Source organism: Daldinia decipiens, assembly GCF_022478715.1.
Source record: "Daldinia decipiens strain CBS 113046 unplaced genomic scaffold F4813scaffold_2, whole genome shotgun sequence".
In the NCBI taxonomy this organism is placed as follows: domain Eukaryota; kingdom Fungi; phylum Ascomycota; class Sordariomycetes; order Xylariales; family Hypoxylaceae; genus Daldinia; species Daldinia decipiens.
In genome coordinates, this window is record NW_026054545.1 from 1,596,872 (window position 1) to 1,617,167 (window position 20,296).

Sequence of the window (20,296 nt, forward strand, 5' to 3'; positions counted from 1 at the left end):
TTTAAAAATATATCTGTTTAAAGCACAGAAGTCACCTTATACCTCGCAAGGTATTTCAAATAACCAGAATAGGATTCAGTACGAGCAAATAGTCTTAGATATTCGAAGTAACTACTACTTCATGATAGATTTAGTAAGGCTTAGTTGAGTCGAATTATAAGCCCAATTTTAAGTAGCTGCATTCTATGGGATCCTCCATAAGACGATATATAGGTACGTAACTGACATGTCAGCATTCCTTGGGCATCGTAAGTCTTGTCTATTCGCCAATAATAGATAACATTCGGCACCGAGAAACTAGGACACATTTACCAAGGATCCTAATTCTAAAATAGCATGAGCTAAGCTGTCAAGAAACTACTTCAATAAATATGTAACTAACTCAGAAAATACCTAGTGATAGGTCAATATTATTACATACTCGGCCATACTTGTAGCTGATAATATGCTCAAGTAGTTCATCTAGGTCAATTAAAAGTTGACGAGATTACTAAAGTATACTATTAAGTATTGCCAATGTCTATATACACCCTAGCTATAATCCAAGGCACGCCTAATAAAACAACAAACCTCACATCCCACCTAGACAAATTATTACCACGGATGCCAAAGAAATTTTAATTATTACTATACTCATTTGTATACTCTACTCTCTCCATTCGTTAACTACGTCTTGTTGAAATATCGCCGAGTTGCATAAATGATCGTATACCCATTCACGTGACAATGGCGACATACTGGGGGAGTATTGCGAATGCTATAAGCGTTGGTAATCGGTCTATGCGGATCCCAATGCCCCTCCTAAATGAAATTGCGTATCCGGCTCAATTGAAGATGAAGCTTAGTTGTTACAATATTTGTTGTAGAAGATATGAGCGAGGAACATAGAATCAAGTCGGTGGCTGTTGTTGGCGCGGGTGCGGCAGGTGTGTATAAATGTCATCTTTAAGACTCTTATATGCCTATGCATATCGTTACATATCTGACATAAACTCATATATATATATTTTAGGGGCTGTCACGGCGGCAGCATTAAAAGCTGAAAACTATTTCGAACGGATTCGGGTATTTGAGAGACGAGAGACGCCTGGGGGAACATGGTATACTCATGTCTTTTATATACGTCGCCCAGTAAGCAAGTTCGTTTGCTTACAACATGTAAAACATGCAGGATTTACGACTCGGACCCGACGCCCGCATTAGAAGTGCATCCGGGAAAGTTACCTCCCGATGTCGATCCGCCGTTGGAGATCCCGAAGGAGCTCCCTCAGGTCACACCGCCCAACCAGCAAGAGAGGTTTTCCAAGACACCTATCTACAACTCTTTAACGTGGGGACTCGACTCAAGTCTTTAGTTGGATATAGGAGTCAACATGTTAACACCGGACTAGAACCAATGTGCCCGATATTGCCATGTGCTTCTCCGATAGCAGGTTCGCCTACGGGCCCTTCCCACCGCATCATGTTCCCAAGCAGTACATCGAGAGCTATTTCTCGCTCCACAAGACAGACTCGCTGCTGAGCCTGAGCACTACTGTCGAGGACATCACCAAACTGAAGCCCGACTCGGAAGACGGTCCTGAAAGATGGAAACTGACCCTCCGGAAGTACGACCCGTCTCGTCACGTCGACTCCTGGTGGGAAGAGACATTTGACGCCGTGATCCTGGCAAATGGGCACTACTCTGTTCCCTACGTATGTTATAGACTCACTCACTTATAACTTATAAGCCACCCCCCCTCCCCCTTGACACTATCTAGGTACTCTACTACTCTAACACACACCACACACACACACAGATCCCCTACGTCAAAGGCCTCCAAGAATACGCCCAAAAATTCCCCGGCCGCGTGTCACACTCCAAGTACTACCGGTCCCCCTCCCCATACGCCGGACAACGCGTCGTCGTCATCGGCAACTCCGCATCCGGCCACGACCTCACCGCCGAACTAGCCTCCACGGCACGCCACCCCGTCTTCCAATCGCGGCGCTCCAAGTCCCGCTGGGACGGCTCCTCGCCGCCCCCCGGCATCGCCTGGAAGCCCGTGATTTCCGAGTACGACGCCTCCTCCTCCTCCAACGGCAGCATCCTGTTCGCGGACGGCACGCGGCTGGCCGACGTCGACGCCGTCATCTACGCCACCGGATACAACGCTTCCTTCCCGTTCTGGAACGCCGCCGCGAACGCCAACGGCGCGCCGCCGCTGTGGGACTACGCCCGCGGCAAGCTCGTCGGCACCTACTGGCACACCTTCTTCCGCGCGCACCCCACCCTCGGCATCGTCGGCGTGCCCCGCGTCCTCACCTTCCGCAGCTTCGAGTACCAGGCCATCGCTCTCGCCCGCCTGTTCGCCCGCCGCAACGCCGTCCCGCTGCCCCCGCCGGCTGAGCAGGAGCGCTGGGAGCGGGAGCGGCTGGAGAACACGCGGCGCGAGGGGAGGAAGTTCCACGATATCGATTGGGAGCGGGGGGAGACGGCCGAGTGGCTGGAGGGGTTGTTCCGGATCGCGGGGCTGGGCACGCTGGGGGGCGATGGGAGGGTGCCGCCGCCGTTGACTAGGGAGGTTGTCTGGGCGATTGAGCATCTGAGGAAGTATCCGGAGCCGGGGAAGGGGGAGGATGGAGAGGGAAAGGAGAATGATTCGGTTATAGAGGCTAGGAACGATCAGACGAGTATCCAGGACGATGGATGGGTATTGGTTAATAGGCGACGTAAAGATTTATTAGGATTCTTATGATCGAGTCACTAAGATTGAGCAACGAATTGCACATAAGTACATAGCTCGCTGAGATTGAAGCCATGATAGTCAATTTAGATTATAGATCGAACAACACGCCTGAACACAAAGCCTATATTCCGTGTCTAATTTTATACGTTCATCTCGCGGCATTGTTCTTGAATGAATAAACAAGATAAAGCTACCAGATACGTAATTTACAATATAAGCCCTAGGCCGAAATTTAAAATAATAATCCTGTGAAGGAATGTCCTCATGTACGCTTAACCAATCCTAATAACGCCGTCCTGCTATCCCAATCAAATACCTAACCCTATTGCCAAAGATAATTGAGCTCAAGTGAAATTACGCACGTGCGTATCAAACACGTCGTTCCGCCAGCCGCCCGTCTCAAACTGCTCAATGCGATCGCCAGCTCGAGATGCCTCCTCGTTCCATATCTTAACGACACTACCCGGGGCATAGACCCCCTTGAAGACACCACGGCCCGGCTGTTCAACACCCACCCTCGTGTATAGATCAGGATCCTCCTCGGGTACCAACCTAGCCGCAACGGCCCTGATGAAAGTCCATAGATCCTTCGGATCGGCGATCCGCGTCGCGCGCAGACGCTCCCGAGCAAACAACAGCTCGCGGTTCGCAGCATGTAACAGATCGCTAATGGCAGAAGCGAGCTGGGCTTCCATTGTCGCCTTGAGGATGGGACGAAGCACTGGCTTAATGATCCAACCCAACCAGGAGAACTTGCTCTTCCGGAGCTTGTAGTTTAACTTGTGTACTTTTACCCGCACACCGCGCAGTGTTACTATCTGTTCTAGGCGCTCGCGGCATATCTCGATCTCGAGGTGGATGTCAATGCCGCGCTCATCTAGCGCGAAGCTTGCGATGCCCTCATCGGCTAGACGGAATATCCCGCTATGGGCGCGCAACCAGAAGCCGACTTCATCTGCACGTGCTGAAAGGCCGTCGATTTTAATGAGCATGATATTCTTCATACTAGCATTTGTCCGGAAGCGGGCTTTACGGATCTCAACGTCGTTATAATTCTCGATCTTTAGTCTGAACGGAAGGAATGATGTTTCGTTCACAGTAATGCCGGGTTCGATAATGAGGTTTTCCAGTAGAAGGTCGATGGTTGGTGTGCTGACTTCGAGACGTGGGATTGGCACGTGCTGAACGGTACTGATAAGAAGCGGAATGAACACATTCAGCGCGTCATGGATCAAGTCAGTGTTCGTCGTCGAGTTGGTAGGAGAAAGGATACCGGAGATACGGAGCGTGGTTGTTATCAGATGATGAATATCTTCGTCCTTTGCCACACTTTTGAACGTAACAGATAGCTGCTGTAGGAGATCATCGATATCCTGCTTCAAGCTAGTCTCTGATCCGAGATTCTTGCTCTTTTCTCTTAGCTCCCGAAGCTTTTCATCCGCATTGGAGAAGAATATAGGGTCCATAAGAAGCTTCTGCAAGCTGTCACCGAGGTCCTGTAGTAAATTCTCAAACTCGGGATCGCTGTCCTTATGGCTCATAACCTTCCTCAGAAGCTCTTCAGACTTCTCCCATTCATTCTTGTTACCAAAGCTCTTAACAAACTCCCAAAGATTGGTGAGGGCACGATCTGTCTCCCGGTTTTCCTGAACATCATCCTGGGTGATTTCCATTAATTCCTCAGCGGCTCGCGAATAGACTATGGCGTAGCGTTTTATGAGTAGTGAGAGTGTCGATACGGAGTCCGAATAGTCCTTGCGCTTGCGAAGGTTAAGGACTACTTGCTGCAACCGTTTTAAAAGCGTCTGGCCCTCATCGCCAGAAAGCTTATCTTGAACACTTTCAACCGTAGCGCTTGCGACCTCAGCACCGTGGCTCGCAACGACCTTGCCGGCATCTTCGAATTCATCCTCTAAATCCTGGGCTGTCGGTGGCTGGTCATCACTAGTAGTTCCTGACTCGGCTATACTTTGCTGTTCTTCATGCGATGGCTCCAACTGCTCGCCTACTTCCTTAGCAGCACTACTCAAGGCAAAGGCGGAATCTCTGAAAACCTCGCGACCAACTATGTTGAGATCACTAAGAAATGTTCTAAAATCGGGGTTCGTGAGAAGTAGCGAGCCGACGGTGCGCACACTTTGGTACGCAGCAGCAATGTCGGCCTTGGCTTTGGTTTTCTTGGCCCTTGCGCCGAGATCGTCCACATCGATTGATATCCGGCTTTTTGTTAAGAACCAGATAAGATCTTGAAGTTGATCCTTGCCGTTTTTATGCTGCAGAAGGGTAATGAATTGCTGTAGCCATAGCTTGGTGAGACGTATCAAACGGCGACCACTGTCGGACAGGTCTGGGTTCTCGGGATTCAATACGTCGCTTGCTAGAAGAGTACGTAAGTTGATAATGGTTTGTTCGGTGGTTGGCATGTATCCTTTGGTCAGAGCCCTTAGCATCTGGTAGCTTTGGAGCTTCTGATACAGCTCCCGCTGTAGGTGAGTGTCCTGCTCATATTGAGGGAGTAGTGGTTCTCGCTCGGGGTCGGTGCTCTTTTTTCGTAAACCAAAGCAAGAGGACAACATTGTCGCTAGCTGACCTCGAGCAAACTGAGCATGCTCCTATGGAGGATTGTCCTTCTTTTCCTGCTTGTTCCTGGTGGGAATAATAATAAGTTGTATGTAATACATTGGTGGTAGCAGCTTTCGAAACATTTAATTCGAAGCAATTAGTCTTGACGAATGAATGACGTCTACGTGGAGAAGAACGACGAGTTTAAAGCTGGGCGACCAGCTCAAGGATTAGAATTACCTAAGGTACTTGGAATATGTACATACATGTAAGAAGTTAAACCGGACTTTCCCCGACTATCATATACCTAATGCACGCCAAGACGACCTAGTATAGGTCCTTTTTAGGTAAACATATACGTACATTATCGACGCTAGCTCAAGGCTTAAAGCTTATTTTGGTCCTCTTCCCTTATTATGGATCCTTGATTTTCTCTCCCTTACAACTCTATACCTCCAACCTGGAGTTGGTGTGATAAGCTCCTCGCTTAGAGTAACTCACTTCGTCGCAGACATATTAAACTCAACATTTCCTGCCCGATATAGGAATGGTTTACGAGATGGCTGGATGAACCCCCTGATCTTATCAGAGATTCCAGATCAGGCCGTGTGTAAGTAAGTAACCCAGAGCATCGTGGCAGTGCACCACGATTCCGCCAATCAACCTAATGCCTTTCATCCACGACTTCATATGACAGGATCTATGTATATCAAAGTCTGCCAAATGAGATTTCCAGTGCGGCTGAGATACTCAGCCCACAACGACACGTAAGCCAGCGAGCCCGTAGTATCGATGGGAATATCTTCAGGGGGCGAGATGGTAGTACGCAATCTTGGCGGTAGCCGAAGTTTTGACTCTACATACAGACATGTTTTCTGCACGTCCAAGGGGCTATCTACCGCGAATTGGATACAGAAGCGTATACACCGTTTGAACGCATATCGCCAATAGTCTCTTCTAGATGTAGCGTATCTATATTGGCGACTTTCTATTTCAGTAGTTGCCATAGGAACAATATGCCCCCCAAATTTTTAGAAGGATATCTCGACCTTGTAATAGGTAGACAAAGAGAATTACTTAGAAGAGACTATCCGCCCTGACGATAGGCTCGATAACGAATAACTGTCTCGACTAGGTAATTCGCCGACCCGCAGCCTTACCTTGCATTTGCTTCTATGGCTACCAGCCACTATGACTGGACATGCCTCTAGTAAACTGGTTTGGTCCCTTTTCAGGCTGAGTTGAATATGAAGTAACCCGGGTATCTAGACTGATACGAACATTTGCGAAGCCTACAGCCCGGAGTCTGCGGTCTTCCCAATCCCGTCTTATAGTCTTTAACTGGCACGCTTCCCTTCCGTCGGAGGAACTGGTTTTACTCTTTACCATAGTACCTGACTTTCTTTCGTCGTTGAGCTCCTTATATTTGCTTGTTTTTAGAGTGGTCACCTTGCTTGTCCGTGATCGGCTTAAATCTAATATCCCCATCCGCAATGAGTGGCCAAGCCGGGTCTGGCGCCAACCTCGGCAACAACTTCGCTAACGTTACGATTCCCTTCAAGGACTGCACGCCAGAGATATGTCCTTACGATCTGTCTTTCTATGCGTACCGTATCGATCTAGCACCCAACGCGGTTTTCCTGGCACTGTTCGCCCTCTCCCTCATCGGCTTCCTCGCCGTTTTCGCCTTCACCCGGCGTGGCGGTAACTTTACTATTGCTATGGTCCTCGGTCTCATCAGTGAGATCATAGGTTACGCCGGGAGGATCATGAGCTGGCAGAACCAGTGGTCTGAAAACGGGTTCTTGATGCAGATCTGCGTATGTGATATCCAATAGTCTCCTTTCCTCTTTCTTTACTGGTCTTATATCAGGAGGGACCCCCTGAACGAGTTGACTGGGGAGCTATCTACTACCTAAATCACTCAGCTTTCGTAAGGAGGCGATTACTGACTTGTGTTGTTTAAGTGTTTAACCATAGCGCCAGCCTTCCTTGCCGCCGGCATCTACCTGTGCATTCGGAAGATTGTGTTCGCCTTCGGACCTGAGAACTCACGGATCCCGCCCCAATACTATACTCGCATCGTACGTTTCACATACCCTTTCCTGTCTAGTCCAAAGAAAGAGTGAAAAGAAAGAGTCAAAAGGGGTAAACCCGTATAAACTCGAAGTCCACTAACCCCAACCTATAGTTCATCCCCTGCGACGTCGTCTCCCTAATCCTTCAAGCCTCCGGCGGTGGTCTCGCCGCCTCCGCCTTCCACACGGGACGCTCTACGGACCTCGGCGACAAAATCATGATCGCCGGTCTCGCTTTCCAAGTCTTCACGCTCTTAGTATTTATGCTTATATCCACCGACTTCCTAATCAACACTTTGCGCCGGCGCCGAACCCTCGGTTCCGCAGCACTAGACCAAGACCCGGCGCTAGTTACGATGCGCAACTCCTGGATGTTTAAGGCCTTCCTGCCCGCGCTAGCGCTAAGCACCATCTGCATCTTCTGGCGTAGCGTGTTCCGCGTTGCGGAGCTGAGTCGCGGGTTCTCGGGACCATTGATGGCTCGTCAGGACCTATTCATCGGCTTTGAGGGTGTGATGATCACTATCGCTGTCTTTGTCCTAAATGTCTTCCATCCGAGCCTGTGCTTCGGCGAGATTATAGATCGGAAGTTTGCGGCTAGCGATGATGGTACCCGCAAAGAGATCCGCCAGAACGAGTTTGAGATGTTACCCGAAACCAAGCCTAGTACTGCGACTAGTGTTACTGATGCTCGGGGGAGTAGTTCGAATATAAATGATGTTGAGCGTGGAGCTTGAGTGCGACTTAATTAGGTTGAAGTTTAAGATTTGCGGCGTTCTGGGTATAGGAGCCAGTTGGACGGACATACCTTTTCTTTGACCATCTACGAGGCGTTTTATATTCCGCTCTTTGATGCATCTAGAATATAGAATCGACAATGCCTGCGGTTGATTTTTACTATTTATGGAGGGTGATATGGACTTGCTATAGATATCTTATAAGATGGGAGGACGAAATGTAAAGACCATAGGTTATCCCAGGGCGTATAAAAGTGTAAGACAGCAGTAGAACAGTCACTAGCTCTTAAATAAAGGTATTAAAGCATTGAATCAAAAGAAATGATGTATGCATTACTGAGCTATTCGGCTATTTTCCTAGCATGAGCTGCAGATACTTCCTGAACATAGCTCCGCGAGTATTCGTGGCTGTCCTCTGTGAGAGTGTGGTCTGCATCTAGATAAAAATAGTAAATGCAAATGCTGTCTTGCTCAACAGTCAGTCGACTCCAATTATTATGCTGTGAGCAGTCGCCCTGATCTTCTGCTTAATTTCTTCTTTCTTTCTTTCTTCCAATCATAGGGCCAATCGTGTGGCCATAAGTCCGTCTCCTAAAGTTACTCTACCGGCATTCTTGTCTGGTAGATCTCACATTTCCAGCATTTCAGCCCCCGATCAAGATGATCGTGGGCGTCGTAAAGCCCGTAAACAGGCGCCCAGCCCACAAGGGTTGCTGGGTCCCTTATCACAAGGATAAATACTGCCATGGCACCTCTCATGGAGGCAAATAAGTAGGCTGAAATAGTCATGGAAGATCATGATCTGCCTAGCTAATGCAACACGATGAAGCGGAGAAAAGGGAATAAAGGATAAAGGATAAAGGGACAAGTACGAAGTCTACGAGGGTTGATCGATTGTGCGTTGCTGCGTAAGTAAACTACGAGGTTGCTCAACTGCTGCCAGCATCGAGTGGCAAGACTTTGGACTTGTCCTCGAGGAATTCTTGTCTGTGCTTAACGATGGCTTTCGTAATGCGATCGAAGTCCTTAACTTTGTTGGCCTTCAGTTCGTTAAGAACTTTCTTCAGGCCCTCAATGAATCTGTTTCTCGTTTCACCGGTGAACATATCGGCGGAGCCGAGCTGTGTGATAATCTCGGCATCTGAAACAAAGTACCATGAAGTCAGTTATCCAAAAGGGGGGATGCTTCGCAGACGGGATCGAGTGTTTAGGAATATCGTTTCGAAAACTCACCAGGAAGCACCATATTCTCAAAGTGCTGAAACTCGCAAGCATTACCATTGGGACACTGTTCTCCCGCTAGAACACGCGGGCATATTGGCCGCATGGGGTCAATCTTGGAACTATAAGTCATTGACTTCAGGCCACCCGCTACTTCGTCGAAGTACTTGGGATGGAATCTATATGCACGGAAATATCCCAGAGGACTATGATAAGAAAGCAGATCCTCCAGTTGGGCTGGTTTCTCAGACTCATCCTGGCTAGAAGTCAGTAAGGGGTGCTCATAAGAAGAGCTGTTCTGTACTTCTCCACTTGGGTTGTCGGGTGCGGACAAAGCCGATTCCTCGCCCGGTTGAACCGGGCCAGTCTCATGGGGTACTTCACAATTAAGTTGCTTATCAGTGTATAGAGCAATTTCTTCTTGTGGCGAGGGTGTCTTTGTGCTAGTGTCATGATGTCCTAAGGGGTAATCGTGGGCAGGGGATGCCGGCATAGATTGTGGCCGGTAGGATCCGTCGTTGCTTGGAGAAGGCTCTCGGGACGGCCGCTCGGAAACGTCTTGCTTGGACAGATCCTGTCCATCAACCTGGACTTCTGAAACGGCGGCTATTGTGTTAGGGATAGCTTGGCTCTCTTTAGTCGATACATTCGTGGAGCTATTCTGTGATACTCCATCTATGCTAGCCTCAGAATGAGATTCTCCGTTAACCAGAGCAAGTCCTTGAGATAATTGGACGGCAACAGGTTCAATATCAGCCGGAGAAATAAACTGAGATGGATCCAAAGCAAACTGTGCATCATTTGTATCAACTTGCTGGTCATGTTGAGCTATGTCTCCTTCGGTCATAGAAAGATCTGTCGTATCTTCGGAATTTGGCTGCTGCTCACTAGTAGGCTGCGACTCAACGTGACTTAGTTCCGAAGTTGTGGTTGCTGTAGTTATATACATGTTAGTATGTAACAAAAGAATGCAACACAGTGAACGGCGAAACACTAAGCATCGCAATCAAACTCACCAGAAAGGACAAGTTGATTTTGCGTACTTATTTCGATAAGTATTGGCTCTGCAGGGACCGCCAACCGCTCCGCTTCATCAGCTAGTTTGCGTCGTTGTTCCATACTCGCCTGGATTTCGAGCTCAAGCTGAGCTGCTTGGGCAACGGCTTCCCTTAATCTATCCTGTTTTTCTTTCAGGGTGGCCTCCACGGTTGGCAACTCATAGCTTACGATTCTATCGCGTCTCTTCACGTCGGCCGTTCCAACTCTTTTTTGTACCGGGGAAGATTCCGAAAATTTAGAGAGCGTAGTAGATTCTATTACTGGAGGCTGGGTCTGAGGTGATTGAGGAGCATTCGTCTTTTTGGCGGCCTTCTTAGCTTCTGCTTCAGCAATTAATCGCTTCGTCTCCTCGATTCGCTTATGCAATAAATCTAGTTTGGCTCCGTGCACAGGTGGTGTTGGTGCCGTACTTGAGCTAGGACTTGGACGTTGTTTCCCGTTCAGGGAATCAGACAGCGGCGGAAACGCCGCGAGAGGAATTTGTCGAGGAGGATTGATTATCTCACTAAATAAATTGGGCTCATCGATAGGCGAAGCAATGTCCATTTCAACGTCCTCATCGTCACTAACGTCAATAATTAACGTTTCCTGAGTACGACTTCGCTTGAGCGTGCCGGTAGGGGTGGAATAGTTATCAAAATCTGATGCAACCGGTCGTTTTAGGTTGCGGTTGCTTGACTGTGCTGATTGAGTAGTTAGAAATAAACCTGGGATACCTCCTTCCCGTGGTAAGCTCTTCTCCGTAGACATAGAACGCCTATCTGCTTCTGGGGCGGATATCGCGACCGTGGTAGCATTCGTAGACGATTCTATGTGATTCTTTGATACGGAAACCGTGGGCGGGTTACTTGTGGGAAGAGATGGAGGCGTCATGGGTTTAGCTGTATTGTCAGCTGCCAGCTTTTCGGCTAGGGCTTTCTCTTGCGCTTTCTTCAACTTGGCGAGCTTTTGGTGAAGAAGTGCGTTATTCTCGGCTCGCGTCTTTGGCTTTGCCGGTGACGCACCCGTAGAAGTTACAACACCCAGATTGGTCGAAGCTGGTTTTGTAGCTGGTTGAGATGGTGGTGTTGATGCAGGAGGCTGGGCCGCATTTGCGGTCTTCTGTGCCTTTGCCGCTAATTTCCGAGCAATTTTGTCTTTTCGTTCCTCGGCAGCGGTCTTTTTAGTAGGCTTTGTATCACCAGTGGTTTCTATTGTAGTTTCGATTGTTATAGGTGGCTTCGGTTTTGACATAGTTGGTGACTGATTTTTGGCGTTCTGTGGCTCGGGTGCAGCCTGAGAGACATTAGAGGGCGCAGCTGGAACCTGCAAGTCACTTGTGGTCTTTTGAGCTGTAGTGGGTTTTGGTATTGAAGCCTCTAGGCCCAAATCCGCGAACAACCCTTTGATAAGCTTCTCATCGAGTCCTTCCTCAATATAATCTTGATATCGGACCTTAAGGGGCCACAGGCCAAGGATGGCCTCCTGCGCCTTCTTTTTTGCTTCTGCTACAGAACGAAAAGGGCGGATTGCGGCATCTTGTTTTTGGTTAGAAGCCGTTTCACTTGCCAATGGAGTTTCAACTGATGGCTGCTGTAAGTGTGTCATATTTATCCCTGGCAGAGATTGTACTGGATTATGAGTGGTTGGTGCTTCTGACGGCTGTTAGATACGATTAAAGAGAACTAACATATACAGTGCAACTTACGTATAATTCCATGAGATGCGGGTTTGCTCACTGACACCTTGCGCTGGATCTCTCTAGGAGACAAGTAGGGAGAGTACGAACCAGACCTCTCGCGTTCTTGGTAGGAAGGTTCCCAATCCTCGTCTGGTGAATATGCTCGTTCGGCCGTAGGAAGCGACGTGTATGTGCTATTGATGGCAGCGTCACCTCGAGGTGTTGTGCCATCGTATATAGAAGACCCGTCAGCATCCCCAACACTTCCATTTTGGTTCTCCATCACACTTGGGGGTCGAGGAGACGGAGGAGTTGGTATGGCGATATCAGTGTTATCTTTAGGCTCATATAGATCTTCAAATTCGCCTTCGCTAAGCTCCCCTTCTTCTGGGGTGTGCTTTTGTGTCTGGGATGATACAGGCATATCTCGTTTCTCTGTAGGACTTTTCTGAAGGTCACCCTGCTTAGCCATAAAAACAGGGGGTTTATCTCTAGCTTGCGTAGGAAGTTGATGCAATGCGGGTTGTGTCCGAGGTTGCCATATACTATTATTTTCAGATTGAAATGGCATGAGCGGTAGAGAGCTACCCATCCCTAGGCCAGGTATGTTGCTTGCATTGTATTGGAAGGAATTATGAGTGGTTGCGTAGTTGCCCGCAGTGGCGACTGGCTGTTGAAAAGCCCCGTAGTAAGGCGGTTGAGCATTTAGGGGAGGAAGTGACTGTTGGGCAAAGGGCGGGAGAGGTTGCGAATGAGGTTTCTGGCCCTGATACGGGCTATACCTGTAAGGATGTTCCGACATCTTGAACCGAATCGACGCGATGCATGAGGAATCCCGTCCCTAAAGTGAAGCAGTAGTTCAAGATATCAGCTGAGGATAATGGGACGGTCCAGGCAACGAATAGCCAGTCGCATGAGAGTCGCTTTTGTAAGAAAATGTTTGCAGTGGTTAATTAGTCTCTGGGGATAAGAATGGATGAAGATGTCGGATGGAGGGTCTGATTGACATGGCAAGGGATATCGACGCGTCTCCTTCAAAGCGATAGATTAATGGGCGGCAAGAGATGATTGAATCTAAGGACGGCGAAAAAGCCTAGGAGCCTAAGAGCCTAAGAGCCAAGGATTTCAGACGACCGAGATCAAAGACAATATATTACCAAAACTTCTTTCATTAAATGAGAAAGAACAGTTGGCTTCGAACTGTACTTGATTCGCACTACTTTTTAATGATGAGAAGTATTTAATGGATTTCAAATTATTGTTTGCCAGTTGAGTGTTGGAATATGGCCCAAGCGCTTCAATACCTAATACCTAGTAAATATTACCTAATCTTTCTAGTGTACATAGAGGCCGCATGCACAAGGTGACCTATGTACCAGCCGAATCCATACAAACGGTACTAGATTAATCCGTAAACCGACATGTCTCCACTCTAAAGCTACATAGGTACATGTATCTAGGTACATACATGTATCTTTCAACCCCCACTAGGCCGGTACCTGATACCCTAAGCCTACCTAGGTCGTTTTAGCCTATCAAAAAGTCGGGCAGCCAGCACATTATGCATGGAGATAGGTACGCTACTGTTTACTTCCCACACGCCCGTTGCCATGTGCTTCTGCATGTCAACAATTGACTTCCGTCATTTTGTACCTAGCCTCAATTATCCTAAGACAACACCCATCCAGAAGGAACTGTCTTTTTTGGGGGGGTAAGATACCTCTTGTCATTACTTTGGAGGCGCAGATTTTGAATTGGTTCCGTTCGTTCAATACCAGTAGTTGTTTTGCCCGAAACCCCATCCTCGCTCTTCTATGGCATCGTGTCTTATGATACCAATCTCCGCAATTTACGTAGTAACGTTTAAGTAACGGCTGCAGACGATAACTACCAGATCTTCTTCCTGGTGAAGTTGGAACTGAGCCAATGATACCTTGGAATCCTTACTTTGACATTGGACGCTTCCAACATGTCGGTACGCAATAATCCTTTCGTTCGGAAGGCTTCACCCTCACCGTCGCCGTCCCCGGGTCCGAGCGGTGTGGGTAGACCGAAATCTGCTATATTCCCCTCCCAGTCGAATGTCTTAACAAGAGTAGCGACATCACCTACACATAATCGCACACAGTCACAAGCATCGATAGCTGTCGCCAACCTCCTACCAGTTGGCACAAATGGCCCTCGGCCGCACCGAGTCGACTCGAAAAGCAGTGGCCCAAACTCAACAACATTTGCACCGTCGTTTATTAAAACAGAAGAGGACCGGCGGAAGAGCTTGGACCCTGTAAAAGGAATCGAGGGCGAAAATGACTTTTCCGGCAGGAGATATGTCTGGCTTAAGGATCCACAAGCTGCTTTCGTCAAGGGCTGGATAGTCGAGGAACTTGGAGAGGGCCGTATATTAGTACAATGTGACGATGGCAGCGTAAGTCTCGCTCCCCCTCATGGTTACTAATAGTTATACTGACTCAACCTGGTAGCAACGTGAGGTTGAAAGCGAAAGCGTGGATAAGGTCAACCCGGCCAAGTTTGACAAGGCGAACGATATGGCGGAGTTGACACACCTGAACGAGGCATCTGTTGTCCACAACCTTCACATGAGATACCAGGCCGACTTAATATACACTTACTCAGGATTGTTCTTGGTTACGGTCAATCCATATTGCCCTTTACCAATATATACGAATGAATTCGTCAACAGGTACAAGGGCCGGAGCCGAGAAGATACAAAGCCACACATTTTCGCCATGGCTGATGAAGCGTTCCGTAACTTGGTCGAAGAAGGAGAAAATCAGAGTATATTGGTCACCGGTGAATCCGGTGCAGGAAAAACTGAAAATACAAAGAAAGTAATCCAATATCTTGCCGCGGTAGCTCACTCTCACTCAGAATCCCCGGCAAAGGGTAGAGGACAACATTCTACTCTCTCCCAGCAAATATTACGGGCTAATCCCATCCTCGAAGCTTTTGGCAATGCGCAAACTGTTCGAAATAACAACTCCTCTCGATTTGGCAAGTTTATTCGCATCGAGTTTACTCGGAATGGAGCGATTGCCGGTGCATTTATCGATTGGTATCTCTTAGAAAAATCAAGAGTCGTTCGCGTCAATCCTCAAGAACGAAACTACCACGTTTTCTACCAGCTATTAACAGGTGCTGATAGTCAAATGAAACGAGACTTCTTACTCGACGAATTTGAAGTACAAGATTTCGCTTACACCCGTGAGGGTCATGATACCATATCTGGCGTCTCTGATCTTGACGAATGGGAGTCGCTCCTCGAAGCGTTCGATGTGATGGGATTTTCTGATAGTGAACAGAAATCCATTCTACGTACTGTTGCTGCGGTCTTGCACTTAGGCAATATCACGGTTGTCAAGGAAAGTCGTATGGCTGATCAAGCCCGCCTTGCGCCCGACGCTAAGGAGGTAGCGGCTAGAGTGTGTAAGCTTCTAGGGATCGCCTTAGAACCGTTCCTACAAGGGCTGCTTCATCCCAAGGTCAAAGCAGGTCGCGAGTGGGTAGAGAAGGTTCAAACTCCTGAACAAGTACGACTCGGCATCGATGCCCTGGCGAAAGGCATATACGAACGAGGCTTTGGGGACCTTGTTGCAAGCATTAACCGTCAGTTTGACCGAACTGGGCTCGGCATTGACGATTCGCATTTCATTGGCGTGCTTGATATTGCAGGATTCGAGATTTTCGAAGAGAATAGCTTCGAGCAACTCTGCATCAACTACACCAACGAAAAACTCCAACAGTTCTTCAATCATCACATGTTTGTCTTGGAACAGGAAGAGTACGCAAGAGAACAGATTGAGTGGAAATTCATCGACTTCGGTCGCGATTTGCAGCCAACCATTGACCTCATCGAACTCTCAAATCCCATTGGTATCTTCTCATGTCTTGACGAAGACAGCGTCATGCCAAAGGCCACAGACAAATCGTTTACGGAAAAGCTTAACTCCCTGTGGGATAAGAAGTCTAACAAATATCGCCCGTCACGCCCTGGTTCTCGACAGGGGTTTATCTTAACTCATTACGCAGCTGAAGTTGAGTATTCAACTGAGGGTTGGTTAGAGAAGAATAAAGATCCCCTTAACGATAATGTGACCCGACTCTTAGCTGCTTCTACAGACAAGCACATCGCGAATTTATTCCTAGATTGCGCCGACTCAGATGATGACAATACTACATCTCGAAATAGAGTCAAAAAGGGATTGTTCCGAACCGTCGCGCAAAGACATAAGGAGCAGCTAAGCAGCCTTATGTCCCAACTTCATTCTACTCATCCCCACTTTGTTCGTTGCATTCTCCCAAACCACAAGAAGCGACCTAAACAATTCAACGCATTGCTTGTTCTTGATCAGTTAAGGTGCAATGGTGTCCTCGAGGGCATAAGAATAGCCCGGACCGGTTTCCCTAACCGGCTCTCGTTCACTGAATTTCGACAACGATATGAGGTTCTCTGCAAAGATGTACTCAAAGGACACATGGATGGACAAGCAGTGGCAGCGTTAATGCTGGATAAGCTGGGGATAGACAGATCCCTTTTCCGTGTCGGTCTCACCAAAGTATTCTTCCGAGCTGGTGTGCTTGCCGTGCTAGAAGAGCAACGTGATGCCTTGATTACCGAAATAATGTCTCGTTTTCAATCTGTTGCTCGCGGTTATATCAAGCGGCGCTTAGCTTTCAAACGGCTATACCGCACGGAAGCTACTCGGGTGATACAAAGGAACTTTAATGTCTATCTTGATCTCTGCGAGAATCCTTGGTGGCAGCTTCTTATTAAGATGAAGCCATTATTAGGCACAACGCGTACGGCCATCGAAGTGAAGAGACGTGACGAGAAAATTCGACTATTAAACGATAAGATGAAACAAGAAACTGAGAACCGCACTCGACTCGAAGAGGAAAGACGCAACTGCCACGCAGAATTAATGCGAACACAACAGATCCTTGAAAGCGAGAGGGCGTTGGCCCTAGACAAGGAGGAAATATTCAAACGGTTACAGCTTCGCGAGTCCGAGCTCGAAGAAGAGCTCAAAGGCGCCATTGAAGATCAGGAGAAGCTCGAGAACCAACTCGACGATCTTCTCAGTGCGAAGAAGAGAGCTGAACAAGAGGTGGACAGATACCGAGCCCAACTTGAGCAAGCCGCCGCCCTCATAGCCCGGCTCGAGGAAGAGAAGTCCGAACTTGACGTTCGAGTTGCCAACCTTGAAGTAGAGATAGAGACTCTCTCTCGGAAGCAGGCGGACAGAAGTGCACAGGAGGCCATCCTCGAGGACGAGGTCAAGATGCTTCAGAGCCAGCTGTCGTTAAAGGATCGCAAGCTAAGAGATGTCGAGGGGAAACTACTCAAAACTGAGCAGGATGGAGACATCAAATTCGCTGCTACTCAAAAGGAGCTACAGTCTCTAAAATTACGAGAGCAACGCCTAACAAAGGAAAATCGTGAAGCGCAGCAACAGCTATCTGAATTATCGAAGACATCGACAGATTACGAAGAGCTCGTGAGGAAGAAGGAAAGCGAGCTTACTATTCTTCGTTCAGATAACAAGAAGTTTCAGATGGAGCAACGTAATTTCGATGAGCAGAGGAAGACACTGGGCTCCGAGAAAGAGAAGATGGCCGACCGTCTACGTGAGGTTCAGGCTGAAATGGTTGCTATGAAATCTCAGCATTCGCAGCTCCAACGTGAAGCAGAAGATGCGAAACAATTACTTCAAGCAAGGCTCTCCGAAGATGCACAAGCGAACCAGAATCGAGAAGTCTTAGAGTCACAGATCAAAGACCTAAAGAATGAGCTATACAAAGTGCAGATGGATTTAAGTCGGGAACGCCAATCACGAGATGACGTAGCCCTCCTTTCTGAGCATAAATACCAGGCCTTACAAGAAGAACATGATCGACTCAAGGAATCGAAAATAACGATCGAGAAGGAGCTCTATCTTCAGCAAGACACTCTACGGCGAACCATGGAAGCCCGAGCAACTGCTGAAAAGGAACGCGATGATGCACGCGATGAGATTCGGCGGTTACGAATAGCGAAGACTCAAGCAGAAGAAGCACGACTAAACGCGGAAGAGGCAGGTGAACGCAATGCCACTCGTGTAGCCCGGGAGCGAGAGGCTAGTCTACAGAAAGATCTTGATGCGACACAAGAGCGGCTTACATGGTTCGAAGGCGAATGTGAAAAGTTAAATCACGAAATAGAAGATCTCAATAAGTTTATGATCTCATCCGGAGAATACGGTCTCAAGAATGACCAGGCCAAGGAACGCTTAGAACGTGAGCTGGTCACAGTGAAAGGTCGTCTAGCTGCCTCCGAGAACGACAATCGCGCTCTGCTCAACAAGCTGCAGCAAAAGGGCCTTGAAATCGCGCGATCCGCCTCGAGGGCCAATGAAGCCTCGAGGGGACAGGTTATAAGCCTGCAGCGTGAAAAGGCAAGGATGGAGGAGCAGAATGCGGTACTTAACAAACAACTCGGAGACGCATCATTGACTATAGCTGGCCTCGAGAAGAGAGTTGAGAAGTTGCAACTTAACGTGGAGGATCTCAACCACGAAGTTGCACGCGAAGTCAAGTCCAGCCGCAATGCTGAGAAAGCTTCATCCAACTATACGATTCAGCTTGCCGAGGCAAATCGAACAATAGAATCCGAGCGTCAGCTGCGGACTCAGGCTCAGACTACTGTGCGCGCTATGCAAACAACCCTTGACTCCCGGGATAAGGAATTAGAAGAACTTCGTGCACAGATGCTACGAATTTTGAAAGCAGTTGACCCAGAAGTCTCAATTCCAGCCCAGGGTGATGGAAGTCATGATAAAATCATGAGCCAAAACTTTGATATGCTTAGGAAGATTGAAGAATTGCAACAAAACCTCCGTATACAAACCGCGGCACGCACAAATGCGGACGCACAGTTGACTGAGTTACGCGCAAACCGAGCAGAGTCACCAGTACGACCTAAACTAGAGGAGATGCACCCTAACGAGGCACCTTTCAACGGCTCTCCTACGCAGAAACGAGGTAAGCTGAACGGAAGGCGTAACTCGGTTCTTTCCACGCCTACTCGCCGCGTTGGCAACGAGAACGATGTGATTCCGGACTCTGGTAGATCAGACCGCACCGCCGATATTCTCAGCTTCAACAATAGGCAAGATCTGAAGACCGAGGTTGAAGAGTTGCAGAATCAACTTCAAATATCACAGATGCAAAACCGTCACCTCCAAAGCCAGCTTGATCGTGTCACGCCTACACCAGAAAAGAACCTTGATGATAGCCCCTCAGTTCGCCGAATGAAGAAGCTGGAGAAAGCCAATAACCGACTGCATGATATGCTCGACGACTCTGCCAAGAAGGTTTCCCAGTTGGAGAAGTCGATTAGGACTGGCGAGTTGTCCGTGCGAGACCTCCAGACCAAATCTCACGAAGAAATTCTCGACCTACTCAATAGTCAAGAAGACTCTAGGCGTGCACTTCTCCACAATCATAACGATGCTATTACCGAACTAGCTGATGTCAAAGAGCATTTCGAGAAAATGAGGCACGAACGTGCAAGGCTAGAAGTTGAGCTTCGAGACACGAAGTCAGATCTACAAGAAATGGCTGTTGCTCGAGAACAGGAGGCCTCTAACCGCAGCCAACTACTCCAAGAATTTACCGATCTACAGATTCGCCTTGATGCTGAAAGCTCCCAGTTAGCAGATGTGACTTCGAGCCTCGAGATGTATAAGAGTCGTGCCGACGAATACTTCAGCAAGCTGGAGCAGGCTGAGATCGCTGTTCTGAAGGCGACGCGGGCAGAGCAGTTTGCTAAATCTCAGGCTAAAGAAGCAGAGGAGGCCTATGCTGAGATCATGTCTCAGCGAAACAAATCAGATGGAAGCATGGAGGATGTACTGCGCCAGAACCAGCGTCTTGAGGAGAAGCTAGAGGATCTGTCTACAGACCTCGAGGCTGCTTTGCAATCAAAGAAGCGTCTCCAGCACGAACTGGAAGACTATAGAAGCCAGAGAGCTATTGACCTTGAGGACAAGGAGTCACAGATGGAGCAAACTCGCAAGAAGTACCAAGCAGAATTTGCTACTCTTACTAAAGAACTTGACATAGCACGGGAAGAGAAACTCTTCAAGCAGTCCGAAATCATTCGATTACGCGAAGAACTTGACGATCTCCGCTCCAAGTGGGATGACGAAGTACTGAACAGTACGACGTGGTCAAAAGAAAAGGCACGCCTTG

General features: G+C 48.2%; 4 protein-coding genes across 4 annotated transcripts; 2 read left to right on the forward strand and 2 right to left on the reverse strand.

Annotated features, from left to right (window-relative positions):
* The first annotated feature begins 430 nt into the window (after positions 1–430).
* F4813DRAFT_397050 (FAD/NAD(P)-binding domain-containing protein) lies at positions 431–2,906 on the forward strand. Its single transcript, XM_049247904.1, has 5 exons — positions 431–926; positions 1,013–1,100; positions 1,172–1,330; positions 1,392–1,695; positions 1,800–2,906. The coding sequence occupies exons 1-5, from the start codon at positions 872–874 to the stop codon at positions 2,736–2,738; spliced, it is 1,545 nt and encodes a 514-aa protein (XP_049104420.1). The 5' UTR covers positions 431–871; the 3' UTR covers positions 2,739–2,906.
* A 167-nt stretch (positions 2,907–3,073) lies between these two features.
* F4813DRAFT_385170 (uncharacterized protein) lies at positions 3,074–5,305 on the reverse strand (the record flags this gene model as incomplete). The annotated part of the gene is made up of 1 exon (XM_049246211.1): positions 3,074–5,305. The coding sequence occupies one exon, from the start codon at positions 5,303–5,305 to the stop codon at positions 3,074–3,076; it is 2,232 nt and encodes a 743-aa protein (XP_049104421.1).
* Positions 5,306–6,541: 1,236 nt separating this feature from the next.
* F4813DRAFT_108915 (RTA1-domain-containing protein) lies at positions 6,542–8,423 on the forward strand. Its single transcript, XM_049238484.1, has 3 exons — positions 6,542–7,111; positions 7,259–7,375; positions 7,483–8,423. The coding sequence occupies exons 1-3, from the start codon at positions 6,785–6,787 to the stop codon at positions 8,104–8,106; spliced, it is 1,068 nt and encodes a 355-aa protein (XP_049104422.1). The 5' UTR covers positions 6,542–6,784; the 3' UTR covers positions 8,107–8,423.
* On the reverse strand, positions 8,419–13,307 carry F4813DRAFT_344595 (uncharacterized protein). The gene is made up of 4 exons (XM_049241676.1): positions 12,074–13,307; positions 10,344–12,020; positions 9,340–10,260; positions 8,419–9,247 (listed from the first exon to the last, which is right to left on the reverse strand). Exons 1-4 carry the CDS (start codon positions 12,846–12,848, stop codon positions 9,036–9,038), a joined length of 3,585 nt encoding a protein of 1,194 aa, XP_049104423.1. The 5' UTR covers positions 12,849–13,307; the 3' UTR covers positions 8,419–9,035.
* Positions 13,308–20,296: the final 6,989 nt, after the last annotated feature.

Coding starts and splice junctions, on each gene's coding strand:
- F4813DRAFT_344595 (XM_049241676.1), bottom strand. CDS start 12,848: ATGTCGGAACATCCTTACAGGTATAGCCCGTATCAGGGCCAGAAACCT. Junction 10,261..10,343: donor AAATCAACTTGTCCTTTCTG/GTGAGTTTGATT, acceptor ATATAACTACAG/CAACCACAACTTCGGAACTA. Junction 9,248..9,339: donor TGAGAATATGGTGCTTCCTG/GTGAGTTTTCGA, acceptor ACTTTGTTTCAG/ATGCCGAGATTATCACACAG.
- F4813DRAFT_108915 (XM_049238484.1), top strand. CDS start 6,785: ATGAGTGGCCAAGCCGGGTCTGGCGCCAACCTCGGCAACAACTTCGCT. Junction 7,112..7,258: donor GGTTCTTGATGCAGATCTGC/GTATGTGATATC, acceptor GTGTTGTTTAAG/TGTTTAACCATAGCGCCAGC. Junction 7,376..7,482: donor CCCAATACTATACTCGCATC/GTACGTTTCACA, acceptor CCCAACCTATAG/TTCATCCCCTGCGACGTCGT.
- F4813DRAFT_397050 (XM_049247904.1), top strand. CDS start 872: ATGAGCGAGGAACATAGAATCAAGTCGGTGGCTGTTGTTGGCGCGGGT. Junction 927..1,012: donor TGTTGGCGCGGGTGCGGCAG/GTGTGTATAAAT, acceptor TATATATTTTAG/GGGCTGTCACGGCGGCAGCA. Junction 1,101..1,171: donor GAGACGCCTGGGGGAACATG/GTATACTCATGT, acceptor TAAAACATGCAG/GATTTACGACTCGGACCCGA.